At 42.0% G+C, this 26020-nt stretch overlaps 1 protein-coding gene across 8 annotated transcripts in view; it reads right to left on the reverse strand.

Annotated features, from left to right (window-relative positions):
• TNIK (TRAF2 and NCK interacting kinase) overlaps nt 1–26020 on the reverse strand; it is a 380205-nt gene that overhangs the window by 102519 nt on the left and 251666 nt on the right. For all 8 annotated transcript variants that reach the window (XM_027583491.2, XM_027583490.2, XM_027583487.2 and 5 more), the window contains 5 exons: nt 20551–20661; nt 18072–18162; nt 15828–15958; nt 5027–5081; nt 2744–2822 (listed from right to left, as the gene is read on the reverse strand). In XM_027583491.2, the coding sequence (XP_027439292.1) occupies nt 2744–2822; nt 5027–5081; nt 15828–15958; nt 18072–18162; nt 20551–20661 (467 nt within the window). The remainder of the gene's footprint in view (nt 1–2743; nt 2823–5026; nt 5082–15827; nt 15959–18071; nt 18163–20550; nt 20662–26020) is intronic.

Raw genomic sequence — 26020 nt, forward strand, 5'->3', positions numbered from 1 at the left:
CAAATCACTTTGGACCTGGTAATTCACGAAAGTACTCTGCAGTGCTTAAATATTTTCACTTAAGAAGTAGAATTCTATTGGGGCGCCTGGGTGGCTCAGTTGGTTAAGCATCTGCCTTTGGCTCAGGTCGTCATCCCAGGGTCCTGGGATCGAGCCCGGTGTCAGGCTCCCTGCTCAGTGGGGAGCCTGCTTCTTCCTCTCCCGCTCCCCCTGCTTTTGCTCTTTCTGTCAAATAAATTAAAAAAATCTTTTTTTTATTTTGAAGTAGAATTCTATTGCAGAGAATTAGGAGCCACATCCTGTGTCCTATGGCCTGGGGGTTGGGGGGTTGGGTCAGCTGCATGGCCATCTTATAAAGGCCAGGTTCTGAGCGAGACAGAGTTCTTCACCAGGGCTTCTGTTTTCCCACTCACTCACTCAAACAGCCAAGTCGTTTCCCCTTCTCTGTCCGGCAGTGTGGAACTCACACTCCTAACTGGCTTTCCTTCAGAGTCAGGGAGGCCGGGTGAGATGGAGGCCTGGCTTCCTCACTGTCCCTGGACTGACCCAGCTCCTGACAGCACCACCAGAATTAGTTTCTGTTGTCAAAGGTTTGAAGCAGAAAAGTCAGCCTGTGTTCTCCTCATTCTCAAACAAGGTCAATGCAGAGTTGATCTTTTTGGGAGTGGGGTCAATGAAAATTAAAACTGCAGTGCAGGGGCTGTTCATTCACTTTTCTAAGGAGACAGAGAGATCACGCAAAGGCGATAAGAGGAAAACAGGACAAGTGCAGTGACCAATTTCGGAGCTGGGGAGAGGTGGCGATGGGCAGAAGAGCCATCTGGTACCTTCAAAGGGAGCCACTCGGCTGGGCAGGGGTGCTGCATCTTTGCACAAGAGGCCCAAAATCTGAATGTGATGCTCAAACACCAGATTTCTAAAAGTTGGCAATTAATACCAATGTTTCTGAGACACAGTGTGTGGCCACTTGTGCTGACCAAATGTAACACATGTGTGGACGGCCAGTTTGTGCTCTGTGGGCTGAACCCTGGAAATTCCTGTCCAGCAGCAGTGCAGGGAGTGGCAAGGGAGGGAGGGCATAGGGTAAGTAAAGCCCACCGTATACAGTGTGTGTGTGTTGGGGGGCGGGGGGCAGGGAGGCTTGGTCCAAAGGACAAGCAGCAAGCTGGCAGAGGGCTTTGCAGCACTCCTGATGCTTTCCGGGGTGGGGGGGGGGAGGAACTGAGCTGGATTCTTTCCCGGGGAGCCTGTTCCGGGGAGAAGGGAGGAAGCACACACAGGGCCTGTGTCCAGGCCCTGCTGGTCATGTGCCGTACGGGGGCCCAATGGGAGGCTGTTGCTGAGGAAAGAACAGCAGGCTCACACAGTGACCCTCCAGAGTGAGAAGGAGGAGCAGGGCTGCTCAGCCCCTTGTTGCCCATAGCAACCCTCAAGCTCTTCCTCGGCAGGCCTCGGCAACTCAGGGCTGCCGGTCCCCTCTGGCTGGTTCCCTCTCTTCTCTGTGCCGTGTGTCTTTCTCTTGTCACACCAGGGTTGCCATGTCACTACTAGGTGGCTGTAGTAATTTAGACTGCAGAGGGTGAGGCTGCGGGTGGGGAAGGGGAGGAACATAAGAGTCCCAGCAAGGGTGATCGTGAAGTGATCATGAAGTACGGAAAGGGGCAGAAAGGTCCTGAGCCTTCATGCTCTAACTGCCCAGAATATGTCTCTAGAAAAACAGAGGGGGTCATAAGTGGTCCAGGAATTGGCCCCAGGCCAGGGCAATCAGATTCAAGGATGTATTGGGATGTATCAGGAAACACCATATACACAGGGGGAAGAAAGGAGTGATGGATTTTTGTTATGCAATAAGGTACAAAGATCCCGATGTAAGTACACACAAAAGTCCAACTTCTGGTCTAACCATAGAACTGTATTTCCCAAACTTGAGTCAATCGTATACCACCAACATAATTTTTTGTTTGTTTGTTTGTCTCCACACCCAGCCTGGAGCCTAACATGGGGCTTGAACTCATGACCGTGAGATCAAGACCTGAGCTGAGATCAAGAGTCAGAACGCTCAACCGACTGAGCCACCCAGGTGCCCCACAACCAACACAGTTTTTAACCGGACTTTTGCATCATCCATCCTAGCATCCACTTGGTATTTTTCTTTAAATTAGGTCAAATTTTTTTAAGTGAATAAGTTTATTAAATGGGAAGTTTGTATCACTGCCCCAAATAAGAAGCCAATATCACATGCCATAAAGGGAAAGCAATAGTAAAAACAAATATTACAAATATTTATGCACAGACCAGTGAAATCATCCCTCATATAACCAGGTATGTGTAGGCACTCACAGATTTACCATCTTAAGGAGTAGAAGAAAAGCCAGCCAACCTAACCGGCTGACTCTTGGAACTATCACCCCCTCTGATGAGATGTCTTGTGCTGCCAGGCAAGATATTTCTTGGGAGGATGATAAATCAAAGAGCTTTCATGCTATTACTTGGGTTCCACTACACACTTTAGCTAATACCTCCTTACCTTGAAGGGTATGGTGATAAAGACTTGCAGAGCAAATAGTAGGTACTTAATATGTGCTTTAAGATGAGTGACAGCCTATGGAAAATCACTCACCAGGTCTCAGTATATGTTGGTCTCGTCATGCAGCTAGACCTAAGGATTTGAGCTCGTCCAAGAGAGCATCGCAGGAAAACCCCCCCCTCGGATCGACAAAGCACCAAAGAAGACCAAACTCACCACTTCTTCGACTTCAGGCGAGGCGCTGGGTTCCGGGGGATGAGGAAGAGGGCTCTCATGGGGTGCATGTCACAGAGAGCTGCAAGAGACCAAAGCAAGGGCCAGCTCAGGTTAGGAGGCCAAACCTAGGCCAAATGGCTCTGAGGCCACACATGCCCAATGAGCAAAGCCAGAAGATCACAAAGCTTCTGTGTGCTGAGCATTTAAGAGAGCTGATGTCTAATTACAGAAGTCTCATAAAATATGCGTTTCAACTGGACCTTGTTAACATTTCTACTTCTACTTCATATTTAAGAAAACTAAGTTAAAGGGTCAAAGCCTTTGCTTTGCTATAAATAACCATCTCAGATTCAGAGTAAACAACATCAAGATAAAAACTACAATGGAGACGGTAGGTTATTTTTAATTAGCAAAAGCCTAAGTCATAAAATGAAAGATAGATGGTCTATTTCTTATACACTGAAGGCTCATACACACGCAATGCTATCTACATAGATTTTTTAGAGTATAAAGCACTCGACCAGACCACTTTCCTCTCTGTATTTCCAAATATCCTGATGGCTTTTCAGGTTTCACGACAGGTTCGTTTCCGTTTTTTGTTCATTTGTTTGTTTGTTTGTTTGTTCACTGGCCCCAGGAAGAACAGAGAGATCGACGCAAAGAGGGTCTGGTAGAAAAGTTACTAAAATATCTCAACCTGTAAACATGGCACTATGGTTTATAGAGAAAGCCCTCATGCATTCTTATTTTAATCAAAATATTTCACTAGTTTACTTTTTTAAACCTCCGGGGCTATCTTTTCCTTTGTGCCCAGAATAAGGATGTATTCTCCCCGAAAGCTAAAAGATTCTGTGGGTAGAAGTTTATTTTTAGCCCCCTCTACTACTCATCAAGGATGATAATATGAGGATAATATTTCAGACTGCAATATATGATTTTTTTGGATTCATAAATGCCTATTAGCATTGCCAATGAGGGGAATGTTGTCAACAAACACTCCAAATCAATCATGCTACAGATGAATTCTACCAACTCTAGGGTGAGAAATACAAAGGCTATGATAACCTGAAGATAAATAGCCATGTGAGCCAAATAACCTGCCATGCACAGAAGGGGGCCGTTTTGGGTTCAGGTTCTCCGGAAAGCGGACGCCAAGGCTGCACTAAACAAATGAGAATAGTTCCAGGGGAAATTTCTGCCTGAAAGGCAGTGGGGAGGGGGCCAGGGCAGGTTGGCGGAGCTGTCACATTGCTCTGCAAGTCTGATTGGAGTGAAAGCGAGAGGCAGACAAGGTAGGTGGAAGTGTGCTAGACTGTCCTGCCGCCTGAGGAAACCAAGCGGTGGAACTGAGGAGTGAGAGTTGCTTATGAAGGCATCTCCTGTCTTCGAGAAAGAGGTCTGCCTTGGGCACCTGGGAGGCTCAGTCGTTAAGCGTCTGCCTTCAGCTCAGGTCAAGATCTCAGGGTCCTGGGATCGAGTCCCACATCGGGCTCCTTGCTCGGCAGGAAGCCTGCTTCTCCCTCTCCCACTGCCCCCCCGCTTGTGTTTCCTCTCTCACTGTGTCTCTGTCAAATAAATAAAATCTTAAAAAAAAAAAAAGGTCTGCCTTATATCCCTGCCACGCTAGGACCCTGAATAGGAGGTGGGATGGGGTGGGGTGGGGGCGGGGCTTGGGGGCTGCTGCTGCAGCCAGACCCTTGGTGAGCTGCGCTTTCCTGCAGGAAGTCCGCAGAGCCCATGGTCATGGCCAGCACGCGCCTGGCGGAGGCGCTCGGCAGCACCCACGCTCCAGAGCGCAAGACATTTCCTTCCCCGGATGGCCGGAGCCCTGGCCGCTCGGCCTCCCACCTAAAAATCTAAACAGCAGTATTATATTAGGGGTGAGAGCAACCGAGTACAAGAGTTTGCGTAAGTCGCGCACTGAGAATCAGTTCTGGATTTTTGTTAAGTTGGGAGTTTACAGACTTTGTGGGTTGGCCCCAGTTTTGCATTAGGTAAAGAGCAGTTCAAGAATAAACGACGCGTGGAATCTGTCAAACAAACCAGATCCCCTAAATTCCTTTCCCTTTTCTTTCTTTTTTCCTCTAAACACGGGATCCTCACACGGCTCTGAAATGAATGGGTTCTGGTTGAGCTAAGGTGACTTTGCTTTCTAAATATGCCAGCTCGAACCCACACCGGGCTCGGCGAAGCAGAAGGAAAGCTACCCTGGCACGGGCAAGAAGGCTCGGCACCTGCAGAGAGCAGCCCAGCAACAGATCTCACCCAGAGGAAGGTACTTACGGGGAGCACCTTCTGCCATCTCGATAGCGGTGATTCCCAAAGACCACAGGTCACTCTGAAAGAGACGAAGGCACACACACACATGCATAAATGCAGGCAACAAAGAATAATTTGCTTCGCGGGTAACTGCTCCACAACTCCCTGTAGGAAAGCCATTCCTTTACAAACCTGTTTCACCCATGAAGTTTAAAAGCAGGGGCAGCCTTTTATTTTTATTTTTTTCTTTTCATGGGTAACGTCTTTCATGGTATGATCTGACACATGGTGGGTTTTCAGTAAATATGTGAAAAATGAATATGAGGTTTTAAAAATTAATTGATCACCAAAATTTATCTATGGATCGAACCATACGAAACTGGTATGATTGGACTGTTTTTAACACTTTTATTCAGGTATAATTATCATATAATTAACTGCTTATTTTTAAAGTGTATCATTTGGCAAGTTTTGAGACGTACGCACCTGTGAAAGCATCACCACAATCAACATTGTAAATATATCCAGCACCCCCAAAAGGTTGCACTTGTTCCTTTGCAGTCTCCCCTTCTGCCCTCCCCTCCTACCCAGTTCCTGCTCCGAGGCAACCACCGATCTGCTTTCTGTCCCTATGGATTAGTTTGCATCTTCTGCAGTTTTATAGACATCAAATCATTCCATTTCTTTCACGAACATAATGGATTGAGGTCCAGCCTTGTTGCAGTGTGTAGTAGGACTTCATTCCTTTTTACTGACGACTGCTGTCCACCGTATGGATATACTTACTACACTTTGTTTATCCATTCACTTGTGGATGGACATTTGGAGTGTTTCCAGTCGGAGCTACAGCAAATAAAGCTGCTACAGACGTTCATGTACAAGTCTTTGTATGGACATATGCTTTCATTTCTTTTATGTAAACACCAAGGAGTGGAATGGCTGAATCATATAGTAGATGCATATTTAGTGGATTGCCTTGACCTACAAAGACAGCGATTTCAGATTGTTTAACCAAATAAGATGAGGACAGGGAAACTTTTGGGTGGTGGCATTCACTGATATATCTCCAGTGCCCAGGACAGAGCCAGGCACCATGGGAGGTGCTTGATATGTTTGCTGAATGAATGAACAATATCGCCTATCTTGTAAGGAGACAATATGTAAAACAGAGAGCCTGTACCCTTATATTCTTTCTTATGGTAAGACTGACTTTTACGTTGTTGTCAGAATTTTCTAGACTACTGCCTTTACCCCTGCCTGTGCAATCTGCGGCTGCAACAGTATGCTTCTCTTCCACTCTGCGTGTATGACTGAGTTGTCCCTAAGTATTGCACCGGAGGGAGCAAATCAAAAGAAGGGAGAAACCAGGTTAGGAAACCCCAGAAGAGAGGCTTGATGCTTCAATGCCCCAGCAGATTGGTAAGGACACACAATGTGGAATTTGGTTCAATCCTGATGAAGACTTTCATCCTCCTTTCATTTTCAATATATCCAGAATTTTGCATGGTATTCCAAATTCTGTCCTGTAACCTCACGCAGATTACAGAAATCAAAGTTAAGTTTCCTTGCTATTCCCATCAAACAAATGTCAAGACCACAAGAAAGGAGATACACCTAGAAAAGGGACTATGAAACCCATGCTGAGCCATTACCCAGAACTAAACTTCTCAGTATCCTGTGAGTGACACCCAGCCCTGTTCAGTATTTGGACAGAGACCCGCACATACATGGAGGGGGCTTTCTGCAGGGGGGTCTAGCCTCTTGCCTGGAGTGTCATATCTACTTTAGAGTAGGTGGCCAGGGCACACACTAACCCTGTACTAGGACCAAGGGGAGATTCTTTTAATTCATGAGCCTATCAGTCTATTCACATGATACACATTCTCAGTTCAACTTGGGATAATAACACACCTGCATGATACCATTGTTCTCAGATCGCAAGTCACTTCTCTGCATGGAACACAACTCAAGAAGGCAACTTTTACCCTTTCTCTTTGTTATATTTCAAGATATATTCCTCTTGTCATTACACACACACACACGCACACACACACACACAGTTTGCACAGCCCAGCAAGTGACTGAGTTTTCCTGCGGACTCCTGGCCTTGCTTAGGGAGGCCCCTCTGCAGCTAATGGAGAAGGCCCAGGCCACTATTACAGGCTGACCCAGGAGCAGTAACTGGTAGAGCAGGAAACACAGGTCTCCCGTACCTGGGGTTTTAGGGTTGATTAACACAGGCAGTCATTTGAGAACATGACAAAAACACTGAGTCACTTATGGTGCAGTAGGCATTAAACAGGAAACACAGCAGGAATTGTCTGGATATGGTGGGCTGTGCTATTTTGATAGGATTTCAATATCTCTAGGACTTGGTGGTTCTACCATTTTCCCTCCATCTCCAGAAATCGAGTGTTCCTGTCATATGCAATGAGGTGCTAATATAGAGGTGGTGGCCAGGCTCTCTGTCCCTAAGGGCCACAGCAGGGTCAAATTTAGGTGGCCTTCAACTCCTGGAAGTTTGAACTGGTCTGAAAGCCAACTGAAGGCCAACACTTCCATAAGGAAATGACAGGGCTGGGGTGAGAAGAGCTCCAGGCCAGTCCTCAGATGGGGAAAAACTGCACAGAAAATTCAGGCAAACGTCTGCCTCCGAGTCCTTGCTCTAGCTTATCCCTTCTGCTTGCAGCCACGACCCTAATGGTGTGCTGGCTGACGCCCTCCTCTCCGTAATAAAGTCTTTGCTCAGATGCCATGTTCTCATTGCAGACCCCTGAATGTCTCCCCTGGCCCTACCAGACCCTGTTCTCTTTCCCACTTTGGTCCCCCAGAGAACGAATCACCTTCTCACATCTGTGTAATTTACTCATCCCTAATCTATAATGTGTTGTGTTTACTGTTTGTGTCCCCTGCCCCCAACGCACACAGACTAGATAGAACATAAGGTCCACAAGGGCAGGGATCTTTGTTTTGTTACCTGGTATATTCCAAGTACCTAGAGCAGCATCCAGCACATACTATAGGCACTTAAGAATAATCGTTGAATGAATGAACAGATCAAAGACCCATGACGGGAAGGAGCAAAACTTGTGTCTTAAGATTGTTAGACTCCTTGTAGGGCATCTCCAACCTTCCATTTCAGACAAGGGGAAAGGACGTCCCCAAGACCACAGAGCAACTCAGCACCGGGTTTGGAGCAGAGCTGGGTCTCCGGCCTCCCGGGCCACTTCTCTTTTAACTGTCATCATGACATAAAAACCTGAGTATTCATCTTTTAAATAAAACCTATGAGGGGCCCATAAAAGAATTGTTCCAAATTCCTAACTCATTTACAGGTAACTGAAGGTGCCAGAGCCGCAATGAAGGTGCTGAGATTCAGCAAGGCACCCCAAAAGCCAGTGCTAGGAAACTGGCCTCCACTTCACAGAGGCAGCATGAATAGTCTTTGAAGTCAGATGGGCCTGGATTCAAAGCCAGGTTCCTAACTACCTGCAGAACACTGCTCAGAGCTTAGCTTCCTCAGTGTACAACAGAGCTAACTGCAACATGCACGCACACAGGTCTGCTGCCTGGCACAGTCTCGGGCGCACAGTGAGCTCCAGCATAGGAATCTTCTTCTTCTCTACTGTTAGGTGGGACTGCCTGTGCTTGCCCAATACAGTCTTCTATGTGTCCCCTCTCTCTGGTTGTGGCAGACCTTGTTTGTTGGCTAACCGCACAGGCATTCTCAGAGTGTAGGAAAACTAAGCTTGTTTATCCAGACTTCCCTGCAGCTAAGGAGGGCAGGTAAGGACAGGTCGTAGTTCTGGCCAATAAAACACAGGCGAACATCCTCCGGGAGCTTCAGGGAAAGCTTTTGTTTTTCCTGATACAAGGGACAAATACAGCTGGTGTCTTGACAACTCTTTCCCACTTCTTAGTGCCTTGAATAAAAACATGATATCCAGAGTTACAGCATCCATCTTGCAACCATGAGGCAATAAGTCAATAAGTTAATTATGACAGGGCGGAATGGTAGGAACCTGGGTTTTGAATACATCAATGAGCCACTATACCAACCTGGACAGCCTGCCTCTAGATTTCTGATGATGTAAGAGACATAAGAACAGCCAGAAGCGTTCTTAGTGGTAATATGTATACAGCAATAATTTGAGGGAACATATTCCAACAGTAGGAAAATGGGAGGCCCCAGTTGTTAGGTGATCCTGGTTTTACCCCACCGGAAGCAGGAAAAGTCAGTGAAGAGAGAGGTTTCTCTTATTCAGGACACATCATCTCACTTCCCCTCTGAGGCAGCTTCCCTGCCCAAACCCCAAAACAACCCCTTCAAACCAAAGGTCACACCATCCCAAGTCCTTTGTACCCCCTGTCACATGACCAGGCCAGAAATTGCTGCTTCTTTAAGCCCTCATTTGATATCACCATTAGGATTATATATATATATATATATATATATATATCTCCCCCACCCCGGGTTCTCCTCTTTTCCAAAAGGAACATTTATATTCCTGGCCATATATACCCAGAGCTGCTTGTAAGCTATGCTTAACTGCCTATGCTAGACAGCAATAAACGTCCTTGACGGGACTTGTTTTAAGCCTTTGGATACATTAGCAAGTCCCAAAGACACTTCAGAACTTAAATATGGGAGAAAATGTTCCAATTACAACTGGCAAGACAGATCACAGGAGATGAGAAAGGGAAGAGGGAGGAACAAGATGGGGAGAGAGTCAGGGAGAGATAAGTTTCCTTTGTGGCCACGGTGTGCCTCATTTTGGCAGGAGCTGGGTAATTCATTATTCCAGAGGCGCTATGCAGCCTGGCCTGTGGCATGATTAATAGCCCAGTCCTGTGTGCATTACAAATGGAACAGAGACAAATTCTAGCGCCTCTGAGAAGGCAGAGGTGAGCACGCAGCTTCTGGCTGGTGGGGCGGGGGGGGGGGGGGTCAGCTGGCACGCAGGCCACTTGAACACAGGAAAGAGCATTCCTTTTGGGGCTGGGCTGCCCAACCCGTGAAGAAAAGGACACTTACAGATGGCTCAACCAATCACACATGGAAAGAGAGGGTTATGGAGGCACAGTAAAGAGCCCCCCTCCCCTCCGTGTGCATGAAAAGGCAGAAAGAGCTCACGCTAGACAGACAGACAGACCTAGATTTGACTCTCAGCTCTGACAACTAGCTTGCAAGCCACTTAACTCCTCGGAGCCCATTTCCTCACCTAGAATGTGGAGAGAACACTGTCTTGCAGGGTTAATACCAGAACTCAATAAGGTGATATATACACTCAAACACACACAGTGCTTAACACCATGCGGTGCAAATAGTGGGTATTTCACAAACACTGGCATCGTTATCACTGGCTGGCAGGGCAGCCAGCACACCAGGGTCAGGGACGGGGGCAGTGAGCTCTGTCACTTCATGGCTCTCAAAGAAGTCACCGAGATGATGCGGGCAGCTTACAGGAAGCCAAAGGAAAGGGCGCGTCCTGCCTCCTCCAATCTCGCGGTCTCCCCTTCCTGGCAGAGCCTCATAGGAAGCCAGATGGACAGGCAGAAATGCGGTTCGCTGAGTGCTGGTGCCATTATCCCAAAGCAGAGGGTAGCAAGGTAGTCTAGACTTGACAGACAATAGCGTAATAGCAGGCATGACCAGGATGGTGGACTCTACCAAGTCTCACGGACCAGAAAACAGCCTTCTGTTGTGACTTACTGTTATTCTCTCTGTGGAAATGTTCCAGCTGGAAAAAGGAAATTATATTTATTGGGTGTGGGCCCTAAGAGAAGCACCTTAACCTAGAGGTAGAAGTTATAGAGAAGCAGATTCTGGCTCAACATAAGCAGACAACTAAAGGTGTGTAAGACAAATATGAGGTTTGGCTCATATGATGTTGTTGGCTTTTTTAGGTAAAAAAAAAAAAAAAAAAAAAAGGCCCCAAATAGCAGTACCTTCCTATGACACACAAACACTAAATATCAACTATCATATGTTGAGTAGCTACAGTGTTTCTGACACATAAAGGGGCAGCGATTCTGGAAATATAATCTTTCCACTTCTTTCCACAGAATTCAGTGTTAGGCACTGAATTCATTCCTCTGTATACGTTAGCTCACTTTATTCTAATGCAACCTTGTAATATATGATTTATTATTCCCATTTCATAGAGGCTCGAGAAGATTTAAATACATTCCCCAGGTAACAAAGCAAGCAAGAGGCAAAGTCTACATTTTAAACCAGTCCTGTCTGACTTCGAAAACTTCACTCTGATTCACTAGCCCATACACTTATATTCTGCATTCTATACAAAGAGCCAAGGTGGAGAGTCACTTAGGGTCACTGAGGATGTTCAAGCACGGGCCGTGATTAATAATTCCATTTCCCACGTAAAACGAGCTAAGAGCAGGAATCTTCAGTGCCTCGTTCATCTACATCTGTTATCTGACCCAAGGGGAAACGTTAGAATAGCTTTATTACCTTCAGCTGGGGATGTGCAGGAGGGGACCGAGGGGGTACTGCTGTGTCTCACCGAGGACTCTTAAGTGGATGGGAACACAGAGCCACAAGGAATGTGTTTAATAGCAGGTTCAGCTTCTTACCGGTGATAATAACATGGTATCTCTATCATCCTTCCCTCCTTCTGAATAAGGCGGGGGGCGGTGGGGGGGGGGGCTTGTTTGACTCTCAGTAGACAGAGGCCAGGCCTTCTTGAGGATGTAAATCTCATTCTGCAATCTGAAACCTGTCCTCTCGCATCATACCCTGTATGAATCTTGCTGACGCCCGACTAGTCGAGATTTCTCCTTCCATCCTGCCTGATTAAAGCCAATTATGTGTAACACGGGAGCATGAGTGCTCTTTCTACAGCCCGAGGACAACACTCACCACCCAAGCCTGGAGGAGACACCTATGGCTGCAAATGATCCATGGCACCTGTGCGCAAAGTCTCATAAGCAGAGTCGAGGTGACTAATACACAACGTTAGTGCAGGTCGGGACAGAGGATGGGGGAGTTGGGGGGGGTGAGGGGCTATGCCATTTTACCAGGCTTCCTTACTTTACTAATTTAATATTTTAAAAAAGGTCAGCTTATGGGGGGGGGACAGGACAGAAAAATATGTAAAATAAAAAATATATATATATAAATATAAAAACACATAAAATAAAAATTTGAAGCTGTCCACTCCCACCCAGGAGGGGCGAGTAAGACTAGACCATGTGTACTGTATATACTGTGAGCTGCCCTTAGAGTCTAACACTCTATCCTGGGATCTGTCCTGCTTCAGCACGCACGCTGCCGCATGGCTTAAAGGGCTGCACCGTATTCCACTGGCCAGATGCTCTTGGCCTTAGTCCACCAGTTCCCTATTGCTGAGAATTTGGCTGCAGAGAACTTTCATTAGTGAGTAGTTCCATTAAAGCAATAGATACATAGGACTATAAAACAGTTGACAACTCCCATCCGAATGGGAACTCAAATTTTAAAAAAAAATAGCAATTTAAACAGCTTAGGAATTTTGAACAGTTTTATTAATTTTAAACCTTTTGAATGCTTGTTATTAAATGAGAAAGCGCCCATTATTGCCCCCACATACTTATCAGGAAAATGAAACCTTTCCTTTTCTTTGAAGTGTTTTGACAGAATTTCTGAAAACAAGAAATGAAGGGCCTCTAGGGGAAAGTGAACACACCAGGCATATGAGATTCTGGTGCTCCTCCTTAGGAGAGGGGTTATTTTCAATCAGGTACTTACCATGCCTGGTAGGTATCAGACAAAACCAGATTGCACTGAAAAGCATAAGCTCTTCAGACTATCTTCCTACAGAGGCCTTTCTTTTATTGAATTACTGTAGTTTTTAGAAAAATCTATAGCAGTCTTTGAAGAGATCTTAAATAGTAGACATCTCAAGATATCTCAAATAGTAGCTGATAATCAATAATAAATCAAATAATAAAACAAAACTATATTCTTCTCTTATGTTGGTCTTTATTTTCAAGGAAGGGCTTCTGTCAAATCTAACAAAGCCTGGTGGCTTTCTAGTCATCTTTTATTGCAAACATACCCCTTAGGTGGCAAGTATCTACAACACACGAGAGCGCAAAGTGTTGACATACGTTTCTGAGGCTGGGAGATACGCTGGGTCAAATGGACGCACGGTACCAAACACCTAAACTTGGACGGGGTTGCAAATGAACTTTATGTGTCAGAAACTGCATGTACAGATGCAGCTTGGCTCACTCTTTACATGTGGTGGGTATTTAATAAATATGAGCTGAGTGAATGAAGAAATGGTTTCAAAAGGCAACATATTGTCAAGTTGTCTCATGGTGACAGCCCACATTCCTAAGAATGGTGAGCAGAAAAAAGGATGAAATCTGGTGCCAAGAAAGAAGTGGAAAGATTATATTTCCAGAATCGCTGCCTCTCTGGTCCACTGTAGAAGCGTGAAGCGGTTGAAATAAATCTTCAAAGAACACTCAAACCTTCCTATCTGCCCAGTCTTCCTAATTCACCCTTTCGTCCTGCCCATTCTTGTACCCATGACAATGACTGGTGAGGCTCATATTTTTGCCATGGCTTCTTCCTCCTCTCGTACCACCCGCACTCACAGCAATCCTAATAAAATAATTTTCACTAAGGTCTAAATGACTAATATAGCGAAACTTTCTCTCTTCAGGATTCAAGACACAGAAATTAATCTTCAGTTTATTAAAGTCTCAGGATACTTGTATAGTCACATGGACCTTCCAGTACCTCTGAAATCACCCTGTGCAGCATGATGCCCCCCGCCCCCATGGTTACTCATACACCAGGGTTTGTCCACACCTAGAATTATGCGTTGGGCTCCAAATTCTTTCAATGATCCCAAACTATATTCCTTAGCCTTAATCTGAGGAAGGAGGACCAAGATATCTGTATGATTCTAAGCTTTGGCTTTGCCAGAAGGAAGTCAGTCCTCTTTTATGTTATTGAAAACAACTAAGTCACAGGGACCTATTTTATGTCACCGAAAAGAAGTTGCACATATAGTAGAGGCACTCAGAATCGTTAGAAGGCTAAACCAAGGGTAAAAGTTTGAAACACCCTGATTATCCACAGTATGTTATAAAGCAGTCAGAAATATCTGTGGCCCAGAAGCAAACTAGTTAGCACTTGCTAAGTATAACTATTGTTTGAAGAATTACTTATAGCCAATTACGATACACATATCTGGTCTGGGACATATATTTTGTAGTGGCTCCTCTGAAGGGATCTGCAAATTAAATTATTTAAATATGCTTATCATTAGTTTAAATAAATGACATTTATTTTGGCGAGATTAATTTTTAACTCAGCAGCTGTTTTCAGACAGACTGTTGTCAGGTTATTACGGTGACTAACTTTGAGAGAAGGAAGACATTTACAGGAGATTATTTTGGTTTTAGACTTTCAGCTTACATTTCTCCAAAGAGGCCAATCATTTTGTCAATGCCCTAAGCTACTGGGTCCCAAAGACACTGCAATGTTTGCATCTTTGTGACCTGATTTCAATAATAACCCCACATGTGGAGAACTAAAAATGTTCTTTAAAAGAGAAATTCTTCAAATATACTGTTCGGAAGCTGTTTTGTGGGTAAGTTGGAGATTTATATAGGAGTACATCATAGAGGAGCAGGGTAATATATTGGTAATATTCTGAAAAGAGAGTTGGAAGATGTGGGTTCGAGTCCCAACTCTGAGAAGCCCAGTAACTTGGTGTGCACTTGCAAAGGCCTCTGGCCTCAATTTCCTATCTGCAAGAGGAGGGCAAGTGGGGGTGACCACTAAAATCCTTTGGTGAAAAGTCCATGCACCTGTGAAACCAGCCTAGGTAGTATCAGATTTTGCCCAAGGTTGTGCCGTGGTCTATATAAAGACCACAGCATATCTCTTCATCTATTGCACTGAAAACCCACAGTTCCTACATCCCATTTGCCTCCAATTTTAACGACTCAACTTTCAGCCACAATTCATAACAATGTCACCTGACATTACAGCTATCAATGGGATAGTAACCCCAAATTATGTTTGATTACTGGCTAGCAGAATGGAATAGAAGGGGGCTTCCTGGAGAAGGGGACAACTGTCACCATCTACTTAAACACTGCTTTGAATTTATTAGCAAATTGCCAGTTTATCATACAAAGTAACAAGCTACAAATCAAATTTCAATGAAACAGCATGATAGGCTACAGAAATACCATGAAGTAGCTACCAACAACCTGTTTCATTTGCTCTCATTGAAAAGGAACTTCAATAATTAAACTTTGAGCAATGGAGAAATGAGGAAGTCTATTTTTAATCAGAAAAAGATGACCCAAGACAACAGATTGGCTTTTTTTAAACATAAAAAGCTCTCAGAATATATATACATACATATATATATATATATATAGTTAAAAATCTAAACTATAATCAAAATAGAAATTTGTTATCTATTTTTAAGTTTTTATTTAAATGCCAGTTAGTTAACATATAGTGTAATATTAGTCTCAGGTGTATAATATAGTGACTCAACCCTTCCATAAGAAATCTATTTTCTAGTAAGAAACAAGAGTAAGTTCAAGAGAATATAGAAAACGGTTTCAACATTTTTTACGAAGAGGCAATCAGATAAAACGGGTGAATTCATGGAAAAGATTCTCACTTGAGTGTCTTATCATTTTAAATTCAAATAATGTTTTTCAGTTCTCCCTTTGGATTACATAAATCATAGGCCCAAAGGCACATGAGAATTCTCCCACTGCAAGACTCAGGACGAGACGTGAGTCAATGAAGACATATGAAGAGAAAATGAAGAAGTCATACCTTGAAATCGTATGTGGCGTCTGGGTTTTCGTCACAGGCAATGACTTCTGGTGCCATCCAGTAAGGGGTCCCGATGAAGGTATTTCTCCTGCCCACTGTTCGATCGAGCTGGGCACTAACGCCAAAGTCCACTATTTAAAAGAAGACAAATGAATAAAGTCTATGATCCTTATATGGTAATAAAACGAATGTGCATTTTTTTTTACTGTGGCAAAATAAATATACCACAAAATTTATAATTTTAATCATTTTTAAGTCTACAGTTCTGTGTCATTGAATACATTCACATTGTTGTGCAAGTATCACCACCATCCGACTCCAGAACATTTTCATCTTCCCAACCTGAAACTCTGTACTCATTTAAACAAAAACTCCCCATTCTCCCCTCTCCCCAGCCCCTGACAAGCACCATTCTACTTTCTGTCTCTATAAATCTGGACTACTACAGGTACCGGAGTCATACAGTATTTGTCTTTGTGTGACTGGCTTATTTCACTTAGCATAATGTCCTCAAGGGTCATCCATGTTGGAGCATAGGTCAGAATTTCCTAACTTTTTAAGGCTCAGTAATATTCCATTGTATGTAAGTGCCATGTTGTGTTTACCCACTCATCTGTTGATGGCCAACTTGGGTTCCTTCTTCCTTTTAGCTATTCTGAATGTCTATTTTTAAAGTGCATGTATAAATGGATAAAGTGTACCAATGAGGAAAGTCCAAAATGTTGTATTTGGTTAGGCCAAGGGTCCGTAGGGGACAAACACAGGTGTTAAATCAAAAGCCCGCTTGTTTACCATAAAAGATAATACTTAGGGGATACAAAGAAAGTGGTTAAGAGCCAAGTTTCTAGAGTCAGACTGCCTAAGTTTGCATCCCAATTCTGCCACTTACTAGTGATGTGACCTGGGGCTAGCAGATCAACTTCTTTAAGCTTCAGTTTCCAAATTTGTAAAATGAGGGTGATGATATTTACATAGAGTTGCTGTGATGTAAGTGTTGTTGTACAGGGCCTGACATAGTCTCTCAACAAGTGACTATTAATTAGTAATGAGTGACTATTCTGAGGATAGATTATCTAGGCAGTCCATACAAACATGTGTATACACACACACACACACACACACACACACACACACACACACACAAACGCCTCCCCTAAGTAATGTATGCTTTTGTTTTAAAAGGGAATATTCATGGGGCGCCTGGATGGCTCAGTCGTTAAGCCTCTGCCTTCGGCTCAGGTCATGATCCCAGGGTCCTGGGATCGAGCCCCGCATCGGGCTCCCTGCTCAGCGGGAAGCCTGCTTCTCCCTCTCCCACTCCCCCTGCTTGTGTTCCCTCTCTCGCTGTGTCTCTCTCTGTCAAATAAATAAAATCTTAAAAAAATAAATAAATAAAGGAATATTCATGAGATGAAAGTTTGGCCCCAAATGCTGAGAAAAAAATGGAAATTATATATTTTAACAAAAAGGCAAGAACAAATGTTTGGGATATAAACATAGGACGTATTTCAATCTCTTTGGAAATAAACAATCATATGGCCAATAACTCCTTTCTACATGACAAACTGCATATCCTAGGGATAGCTGTCAATTCATGCTTTTACTCATAGACACCAAGCAGGTGGAGATTACGGAGCATGTGGAGATTCTCTACCTTATCTGGACAGTCCAGCACCAAGGAAAAGGGTTCCCTCACTGATAACTCCAGCAAATGGAAGTAGGATAACCAGCATGCATACAAAATTGAATACTGAACACCCCTTTTGTACAGGTGCCCTAGGTAATAATGAAGTTGATGTAAATATAACTTAAAACATAAGGGAACATAGCAGGGATTCATTATTTTAAATATGTCTAACTGTGGATATTTTCAGTAAAAATGGGTCATTCTGTTATAGCAGCAACAAAGTCAACAAATGGTAAGATATAGGAAACCATTTCAAGGTCAGTCACTTCTAATCTAAAGGGTTTTTGCTTAAGAAAACCTCAATTATTTCTACGTATTAAGCAAATGGTTCTGTCTGCCATGTTGTACACCAGTTCACTCCTCAGGTGCTTTTAGAAAATGTTTTGAAACAGACAAACATTTTTCTTTTCATTCTTTAGTACAATGACCTCCAAATTCGTAGTGACAAATTTACCTTCACTAAAAACAAAATAAAACAACAACAACAAAACCAACCAGATGTTGAAATAATCCTATCAATTCCTTCAATTCCTAGGCTCACTGGATTCTGTTCTTACCTAGTTTAACTTCGGCATTCTCAGTCAGCAAGACATTCTGCCCTTTAATATCTCGATGAATCACTTTATGCTGGTGGAGATGACTCAGCCCCTGGAGTAACAAAGAGTTGAGAAGGGTTAACGGGAACATAAGCCAAGATGCAAATAAATTGTTTGGGTTGTCAATGATCCAAAAAAGATGCAAACTCACCCAGAGATACCTTTTTTTTTTTTTTTGGTACTTTCACTAGCATACTCAGGTCTTCCACGTGTGTATAGTGCGGTTCTAAACTAGGCAATTGATCAATGGCAACTGACATACAGAAGCAGTCTTTGCAACACATGCTACTGTATTAAGTGAACTGCTTGCATATCAGCTGTGATCTCATGTAGCACAGACCCATGAGGACAAGGATGTGGTTCTGGCATGCACGAGTTTTAGCTAACAGTACTATGAAAAGTGAGGACTGCCTGCCTTTGCTCGTTTGTAACAGGAATATCTAGTCTCTGTACAGAAAACTAACCTGATTTAACTAAGGACCCCACTCTTTTTTTTTAAGCAATATTTGAATTCAAGAGTTAAAAGTTGCTCACTAAATTCTACTCCTGAAACCAATACTGCATTCTATGTTAACTCACTTGAATTTAAATAAAAACTTAGAAGAAAAAAAATAGTTAAAAGTTACATTATATCGTATAATTTTAGTTAAGCACAATAAAGTATTTTTTCAGACCAGACAAGAAATTTCCCATTGCCTTTAGCCAATGTGGCTCACGTTAAAAAAAGAAAACAACAGTTTCTATTTCCTTTGTTGGCATCCATAACTATCATCTTTAGTGCTTTATGATATTTGTGACTTTGTGTTCATTGTATGAAACAATTATTTGGTGACATCCAAAACTGACTGTGTTCCATTTCTCCATGAATTACTCTCTCTTTGGCTTATTTGTGGTGTGAGTTCTGAAATCTATGGACTTGCTCTAAGGTAGTGATACGTTTCTCAAAGTATAACCTAAAAAAATCTCAAATTGGAGTCTTGAAGCAAATTATATTATGCTAACACTTGCTAATTAAGGTACTGTATACTCAAGTATGGTCATTTTGTTATTTATAATTTTCTATACTTTTAATTTTCCTCCATAATGAAAAAACCCTGGCATGGAAAGATGAAGTTGACACAAAAAGAAACAAAAATAATATCCAAATTATTTTGTTGAAAAAACTCAGCATAAGAATCTGGATGCCCAAAAAAGATCCATGTGTATATTCAGGAAGATCAGTAAACACAAACCATGTGAGAAATTGAACCACTGGTTTGGGTTTTAAAAAAATTACCTTTCCTCTCTAGTCAGTTCAGCTCAAGGTAGGCATCAAGCAGAGTAAAATGTACGGTTTTACAACATATTAACATCCCATGAATACTTAGAGGGACTGAAGATCCTCACACTCCTTCACTAGCAAAGCGGTTGGAAGCAGGTACAGGGCACATAAGTGAGCCAAACATTGTAGTTAATGATATCATATGATGCCTGGAGGGTTATCTCTGAAACTTCTTGTGATTGAATGTCCCTTCCAATGAGTCACCTTATCTCAAATGCCAGTATCTTTCGAGAAAATGTATTGGAAGAAAGAAGAAAACACTGTTTTCACACATTCTAATCAGGTACTGAGAGACAGTCATCAGGTGAAACATCCTGCTGCTTTCAGAACCCCAGACAGCCCATGGCTGATGCCCAGGGTTCCCCATCCAAGGTTCCCCAGCAGAGCAGAAAGCTATATTGCAGAACCAGCCCTGGAGGCCCAACGTATTTTTGGCCCCACTGGGTGGTCTGGATGCCTAAATAACCCTTTGTGCTTTCTCTAAATGAGTGAAATTCTAAGTCAGAAATTCAAATGAAGTTTACACAAAAGCACCTCAACACTCAAAAATAAATGTCAGATTTGAAGGAAAAGAGCAACCATACCTCCTTGTTTCCCGCTCAAAGTTTGTCTTGTGTTCTGTATCAGAAATCTTTTTGCCCACCCCAAGCCATGGAGGTTTTTTCCTATGTTTGCTCTTAAGAGCTTTATTTTCTGAATCTTTTACATTTATATCTCTTACCGAGCTGGAATTAATTTTTAGATATGGCATAAAGCAGGTATCAAGTTTCTTGTTTTCCCATGACTCTTCAATTGACCAAGCACTATTTACTGATAAGAGCACCCTTTCCCCATGTCCTGCAGTGCCCCTTTTGCCATAAATCAGGTGTCCAGATGAAGTGGGTCTATTTCTGGACTCTTGATTCTGTTCCCCTGGCCATTTGTCTATCTTGTGACAATTCCACTCTGTCTTATTTACTTAGTAGCTTTATAATAAGTCTCAATAACTGGCAGCATAAATCCTCCAGCTCTATTCTTCTTCTTCAAGATTGCCTTGGCTATTCTTGGCCCTTTGCATTTCCATATAATGTTTGAAAACTCAGCTCAACAGCTCCCAAGATACCCTGCATTGTCACTTACTCGTAAGATCTCCCTGCAGATGTATGCGATCCACTCCTCCTTCAAGGTGTTACCTTTTGTGTTCTTGATCAGGTCAGTGACAGAGCCAGCGCCACAAAACTCCATCACCAACTGGCAAAGGAAGCAAACATGCCATTATTATAATTATACTTCACAGCTTCCACTGGGCTGAGTTAAGAAAGCATAAGTCATTCCAGTTGGCTGTTTTAGAATACCATTCCTGTAAAGAAGAAGTGATCATAAGACAGTGTAGAAAACATAAACTCATATCTTAATTTCTTTCCAAAGTGATGGAAAAGAGAGATGATTTTTAATTTTCCAACCTGAAAGTTATAATTGGAAATTGAGGGAAATCCCCATATTCTAAGTATTTTTAAAAATGAGGGCAGCTAGGTGGTTCAGATGTAGTTGAGAATATCTCTGTGTTTTTGTCCAGCAATTGATCTCATATTTCCTACAAAAGTGGATCATTCCCCTGTCTGAAAGAACTATGGTGTTCTAGGCAATTTGACGTTAGGACAATAAAGTATACACTGTTCATGCTATTGGTTTGTAAGTGGCACTGTAAGTTGTCAAGAGTGGAGACTATCTGTTTTTAATTAACTTTCAGCAAATGTTCCCAGGAGGTTAGACACATCAAATAAATTCAATAAACAATAAGCCTTAATTTAGCACCTTTCATCCAAAAAGCTTCAAGTTCTCTATAAATATAAACTCATTACAGCACTCACCAACTTTATCAAATAGGCAGAATATAATCATCTCCCTTATTTAATGGAGAAATAGAGACTAGAAGAGGAAAAGCAATTCATCTGATTTTACATCCATATTCTAGGTTTAGGAAACACATCCATTTCCTTACTTTCTTCTTTTTCTTCAAAAAAAAAAAAAAAGAAAGGTCTTCAACAAATGGCATCTTATTATTAAATACTTACATTTTTTCTTAATTATATGAAAAGAATTCAGAATAACTAGCAATCGATCTCTGACTAGACACTAGAAACAGAATTCAAACGGACCTATAATAAAATCACATTGATGGTTTTGACTTTGTCCAAATGTACATTCTTAACATCAACACCATGTATGCCTCGTAGAAACTCAGTAAAACTCCTGACATGAGTTTCATGAATGAGTTTCCAATGCCTTTGCCGACTGGCCTTACGATTGCACAAAGGGTAGGGAAACCCTACCATCTTCTCCAGAGTACTCGTAGAAGTAAAGAGACCTCTCAGGAGGTTTTGTAAGGAAATTTGAGACGTGCCACAATAGACCACATTGCAACCCAGAAGAGTTGTAAAATTATACGTGATAGTCAGGAAGCTATCAAAGAACAAATATGGGTCATGTTAGAAAGAACGCAAGAGTCACCTTGAAGAGGTTCTCACTGGCCAAAGATGGGATGATTTGAGCATCAATAAGAATAAGAATTGCGAGGGCTTGAAACACATTAAACTTACCTAAATGCATTAACAAACAGCCCTCAAAAAGAATATACCCGGCATTGGCTTACTTTGAGACTGATAAATAGAGTGAAAGAATCAAGAATTTATACTACATTCTTAGACAAGTTTTAGCACTGGATAGTTAAGTAATTAAAAGGGGCAAATCTTCTCTTTATAAAATGCAGTCATTCCAGGTAATAAATGAAGAGGACATAATAGAATTAAAATATCACTATTTCATAGTCCCTGACAAACTAATGAATTTAAGCACTGATTATCAATGGCTGCTAGCATAAAAAACATAAGTGACCAGACAGTATTTGCCTCTCAATTATAATAAGAACATCACCTAAGAAGTAGCCTTGCCAAAAACAAACAACAAAAAACAAAACAAAAGAACCCTAGACTCTGATCAAGCGTTTAGTTCCAAACACCAGATTACAGAAAATTCAGAGGACTGAGGAACACGTTACCTCATGGGGATACAATCGAGAAAACCTAGAACAGGAAACTCCACAGGACAAATGACCCATTTGCTTCAACAAATAAATTGCAAGAAGGAAAAAAGGAGATGGGGGAGATATCTATAGACTTAAAAACATTTGCAAGGGATGCAACTTATCTGGATATGAGTTTTTTTCCCAAAGCTCTTAAAATTTTTGAGGCAATTAAAGCTTTGAATACATACTAGATATTTGATCATACTAAGGAAATATGAGGGTTTTTAAAAGTGTGATAATAGTACTGTAGTTATGTAAAAAAAGTTCTTATCTTTTAGTGAAACATGCTGAATGACTATGAATAAAATGACATGATGGTCTTTTCTATAAATGGTGCTGGGACAACTGGATATCCACATGTAAAAGAATAATGTTGAACCCTGACCTCACACCATACAAAAAATCATCTCAAAATGGATCAGAGACCTAAATATAAGAGCTAAAACTATAAAACTCTGAGGAGAGAACATAGGGGGAAATCTCCATGACCTTGGACTTGGCAATGGTTTCTTAGCTATGACAATTAAAGCACAGGCAACAAAAGAAAAACAGATAAAGTGGGTTACATTAAAATTAAAAACTTTTGTGCCTCAAAGGATGCAACTGGGAGAGTGAAAAGAAAACCAACTGAATGGGAAAAGTATTTGTAAATCATATATCCAGCAAGAGTCTAGTATCCAGAATATATAAAGGACACTTACAGATCAACAACAAACATATAAATAACATAATTTAAAAATGGGCAAAAGACTTGAATAGACATTTCTCCAAAGAAGATACACAAATAACCAACAATCACATGGACTGATGCCTAACATTAATAGTCATTAGGAAAAGTACAAATCAATGGGGTAACCAGGTGATGGGTATTAAGGAGGGCACATGATGTGATGAACACTGGGTGTTATAGGCAACTGATAAATTATTGAACACCACATCTGAAACTAATGATGTACCATATGTTGGCTAATTGAATTTAAATTAAAAAAAGGAAAGTGTAAATCAAAATTACAGTAAGGTACCACTTTATACCCACTAGGATTGTTATAATTTTTTTTAAAAAAAGGCAGAAAATAACAAACGTTGGCAAGGATGTGGAGAAATTGGAACCCTTGTATACTGCTGGGGGGAATGTAAAATGTTGCAGTCACACAGAGTTCGATGGTTCCACAACAAGTTAACATAGAATTGCATTATGACCTAGCAATTCCACTTGTAGGCATATACTCAAAAGAATTGAAAATAAGTATTCAAACAAAAACTTGCATCCACATGTTCAAAACACCACTATTCACAATAGACAAAAGGTGGAAGTAACCAAAATGTCCACTATCAGATGAATAAACAGAATGTGGTATAGCCATATAACAGAGTATTATTCTGCTATGGAAAGGAATGACGTGCTGATGACTGACACAACATGGTTGAATCTTGAAAACATTATACTCACTGAAAGAAGGACCAAAAAGGCTATGTATTGTATAAATCCATTTATATGAAATATAAAGCAGATGGGCGGTTGCCAGGCACTAGGGGGAGGGAGGAATGGTGCTGAATGGGTGCAGAGTTTCCTTTTGGGGTGATGAAAAATTCTGTAACTAGATAGTGGTAACAGTTGCACAATACTATGTACCTAATGCCACTGAATCATATATTTTAAAATGGTTAATATGCTAAATGTTATGTTATATATATTTTATCAGAATTTAGAAAAAGTGAGAGGATGAGTAGAAGGGAAGAAGTGGGTGAGCATGTGTTTGGGGCAGGACTGGTCAATGACGAATGGTTGCTGGGGCTAGTGTGGGGCACATGGGTGTCCATTATATTGTTCTCTTTACTATTGTGTATTTGAGGGATTCTCTATGACACAGAGTTAAAGAAAATCCCATTATGTAGCAAACCATGGTTCAATGGCAGCCGGGCAGACCAAAGGAACATCCTTGGGTAGAAAGAAAATATTTTCTCAAGTGAGCAAAATATGCTTGTGCCCCTTCTCAAATCCCATTTTGAAGAACACAGTGACCAGATCTCCTATGAATGCCTCCATTGCTTCTCTATCAGCTGGAGAATATGTCCCACCACTGAGCTCTATTAGGCCACATAATTATAGTTCCCGAGGAAAGCAGTGGAAGCCCAGTGGCTCCAGTCTTTTAAAATTAGATTGGACAAAATACTTTCAAATATTCAGTAGGAAACAATCCTGCTCTAGCCAGGCACTAATGTCAGTGATTTCTATAATTTGCTTCTCTATTCAGCTCCAGCTGAAGGCTGCTAAATTCTTTTCATCTCACTATGGAATGAAATGATTGATAAATTATGTAATGGGATTTAAAAAAAAAAAAAGAGAGAGAGAGAAAGAAAGGAAGAAACCAGCATTTGCTAGCAACTGGTTCCTGCGGCTGCACAGCAACACTGATAATTACCGCCACCATGCAGCAGGGACCCTCCCTCACCACAAGTAACCTCATCACATTAATAAACAGAAACAGGGCTCAACATGCCAAGCCCAGCAGCGGTAAGTCAATAACTTCCCATCTCACAAGCAAGAAATAATGGATCATTAATATTCTCCCCAAAAGAAAGTTCTCAAAGAGTTGACGCTGGGCCAATAATACTTGCTCACATTTACTGAGAATTTGCCATGTGCCAGGTGCTGGGCTCGGTGATTTGCAACTACTGTTTCATTAATTCTCCTTCCCCTCAATTCCCTTTTCCTTATTTACTTGGAAATGAAGCTTAGTTATGGTCTGCAGCCTTATCCAGAGTCTATGTAGCCATTAAGTAAGTAGAGCAGGGTTGAAAGCATGATGCTCTCTCAAGTACAAGCTATGTGACCATGGGCATGCGTGTTCTCTAACCACCCTGGGCTCAGCACCCCACCACCAGCACTATAAAATGCAAAATAAAATAAAATGTTTGATGCGAACATTAAGTGTGTCTATGAGTGTAAAACTGCTAGCAGCCCCAAACCTTAAACTATATTTATTACTTTTTATCTATTGTTCTGTTTGCACTTGAAAGAAAAAAAGCAACAAGGGAGAGTTTCCAACTTGAAAGAGGGTATCAATAGCTTCCCAAGATCCACTTCACTTGGATGGTGAAGAAATGGCTGACAGGTGCTTATATATTTTTTTAAAGATTTTATTTATTTATTTGGCAGAGAGAGACACAGTGAGAGAGGGAATATAAGCAGGGGGAGTGGGAGAGGGAGAAGCAGGCTTCCTGCCGAGCAAGGAGCCCGATGCGGGTCTCAATCCCAGGACCTTGGGATCATGACCTGAGCCAAAGGCAGACGCTTAACAACTGAGCCACCCAGGCGCCCCCGACAGGTGCTTATGAAGGGCATTGGGCACATGTGTTTCTAAAACTCCTATTAATAAAAGAGCACAAAGGACACATGTCCTTTTTTCAAGCTTGTATCTCATGGCAAGAAGAAACAGTGGTGCATTCCAGGACGTTGGATCTTTTTATTTGGAAGGCTGAAAAGGTGGAGGGAGAGGTTTAGAAGGAATGGTACATTTGAAA

Source organism: Zalophus californianus, chromosome 1, assembly GCF_009762305.2.
Source record: "Zalophus californianus isolate mZalCal1 chromosome 1, mZalCal1.pri.v2, whole genome shotgun sequence".
Taxonomy (NCBI): Eukaryota; Metazoa; Chordata; class Mammalia; order Carnivora; family Otariidae; genus Zalophus; species Zalophus californianus.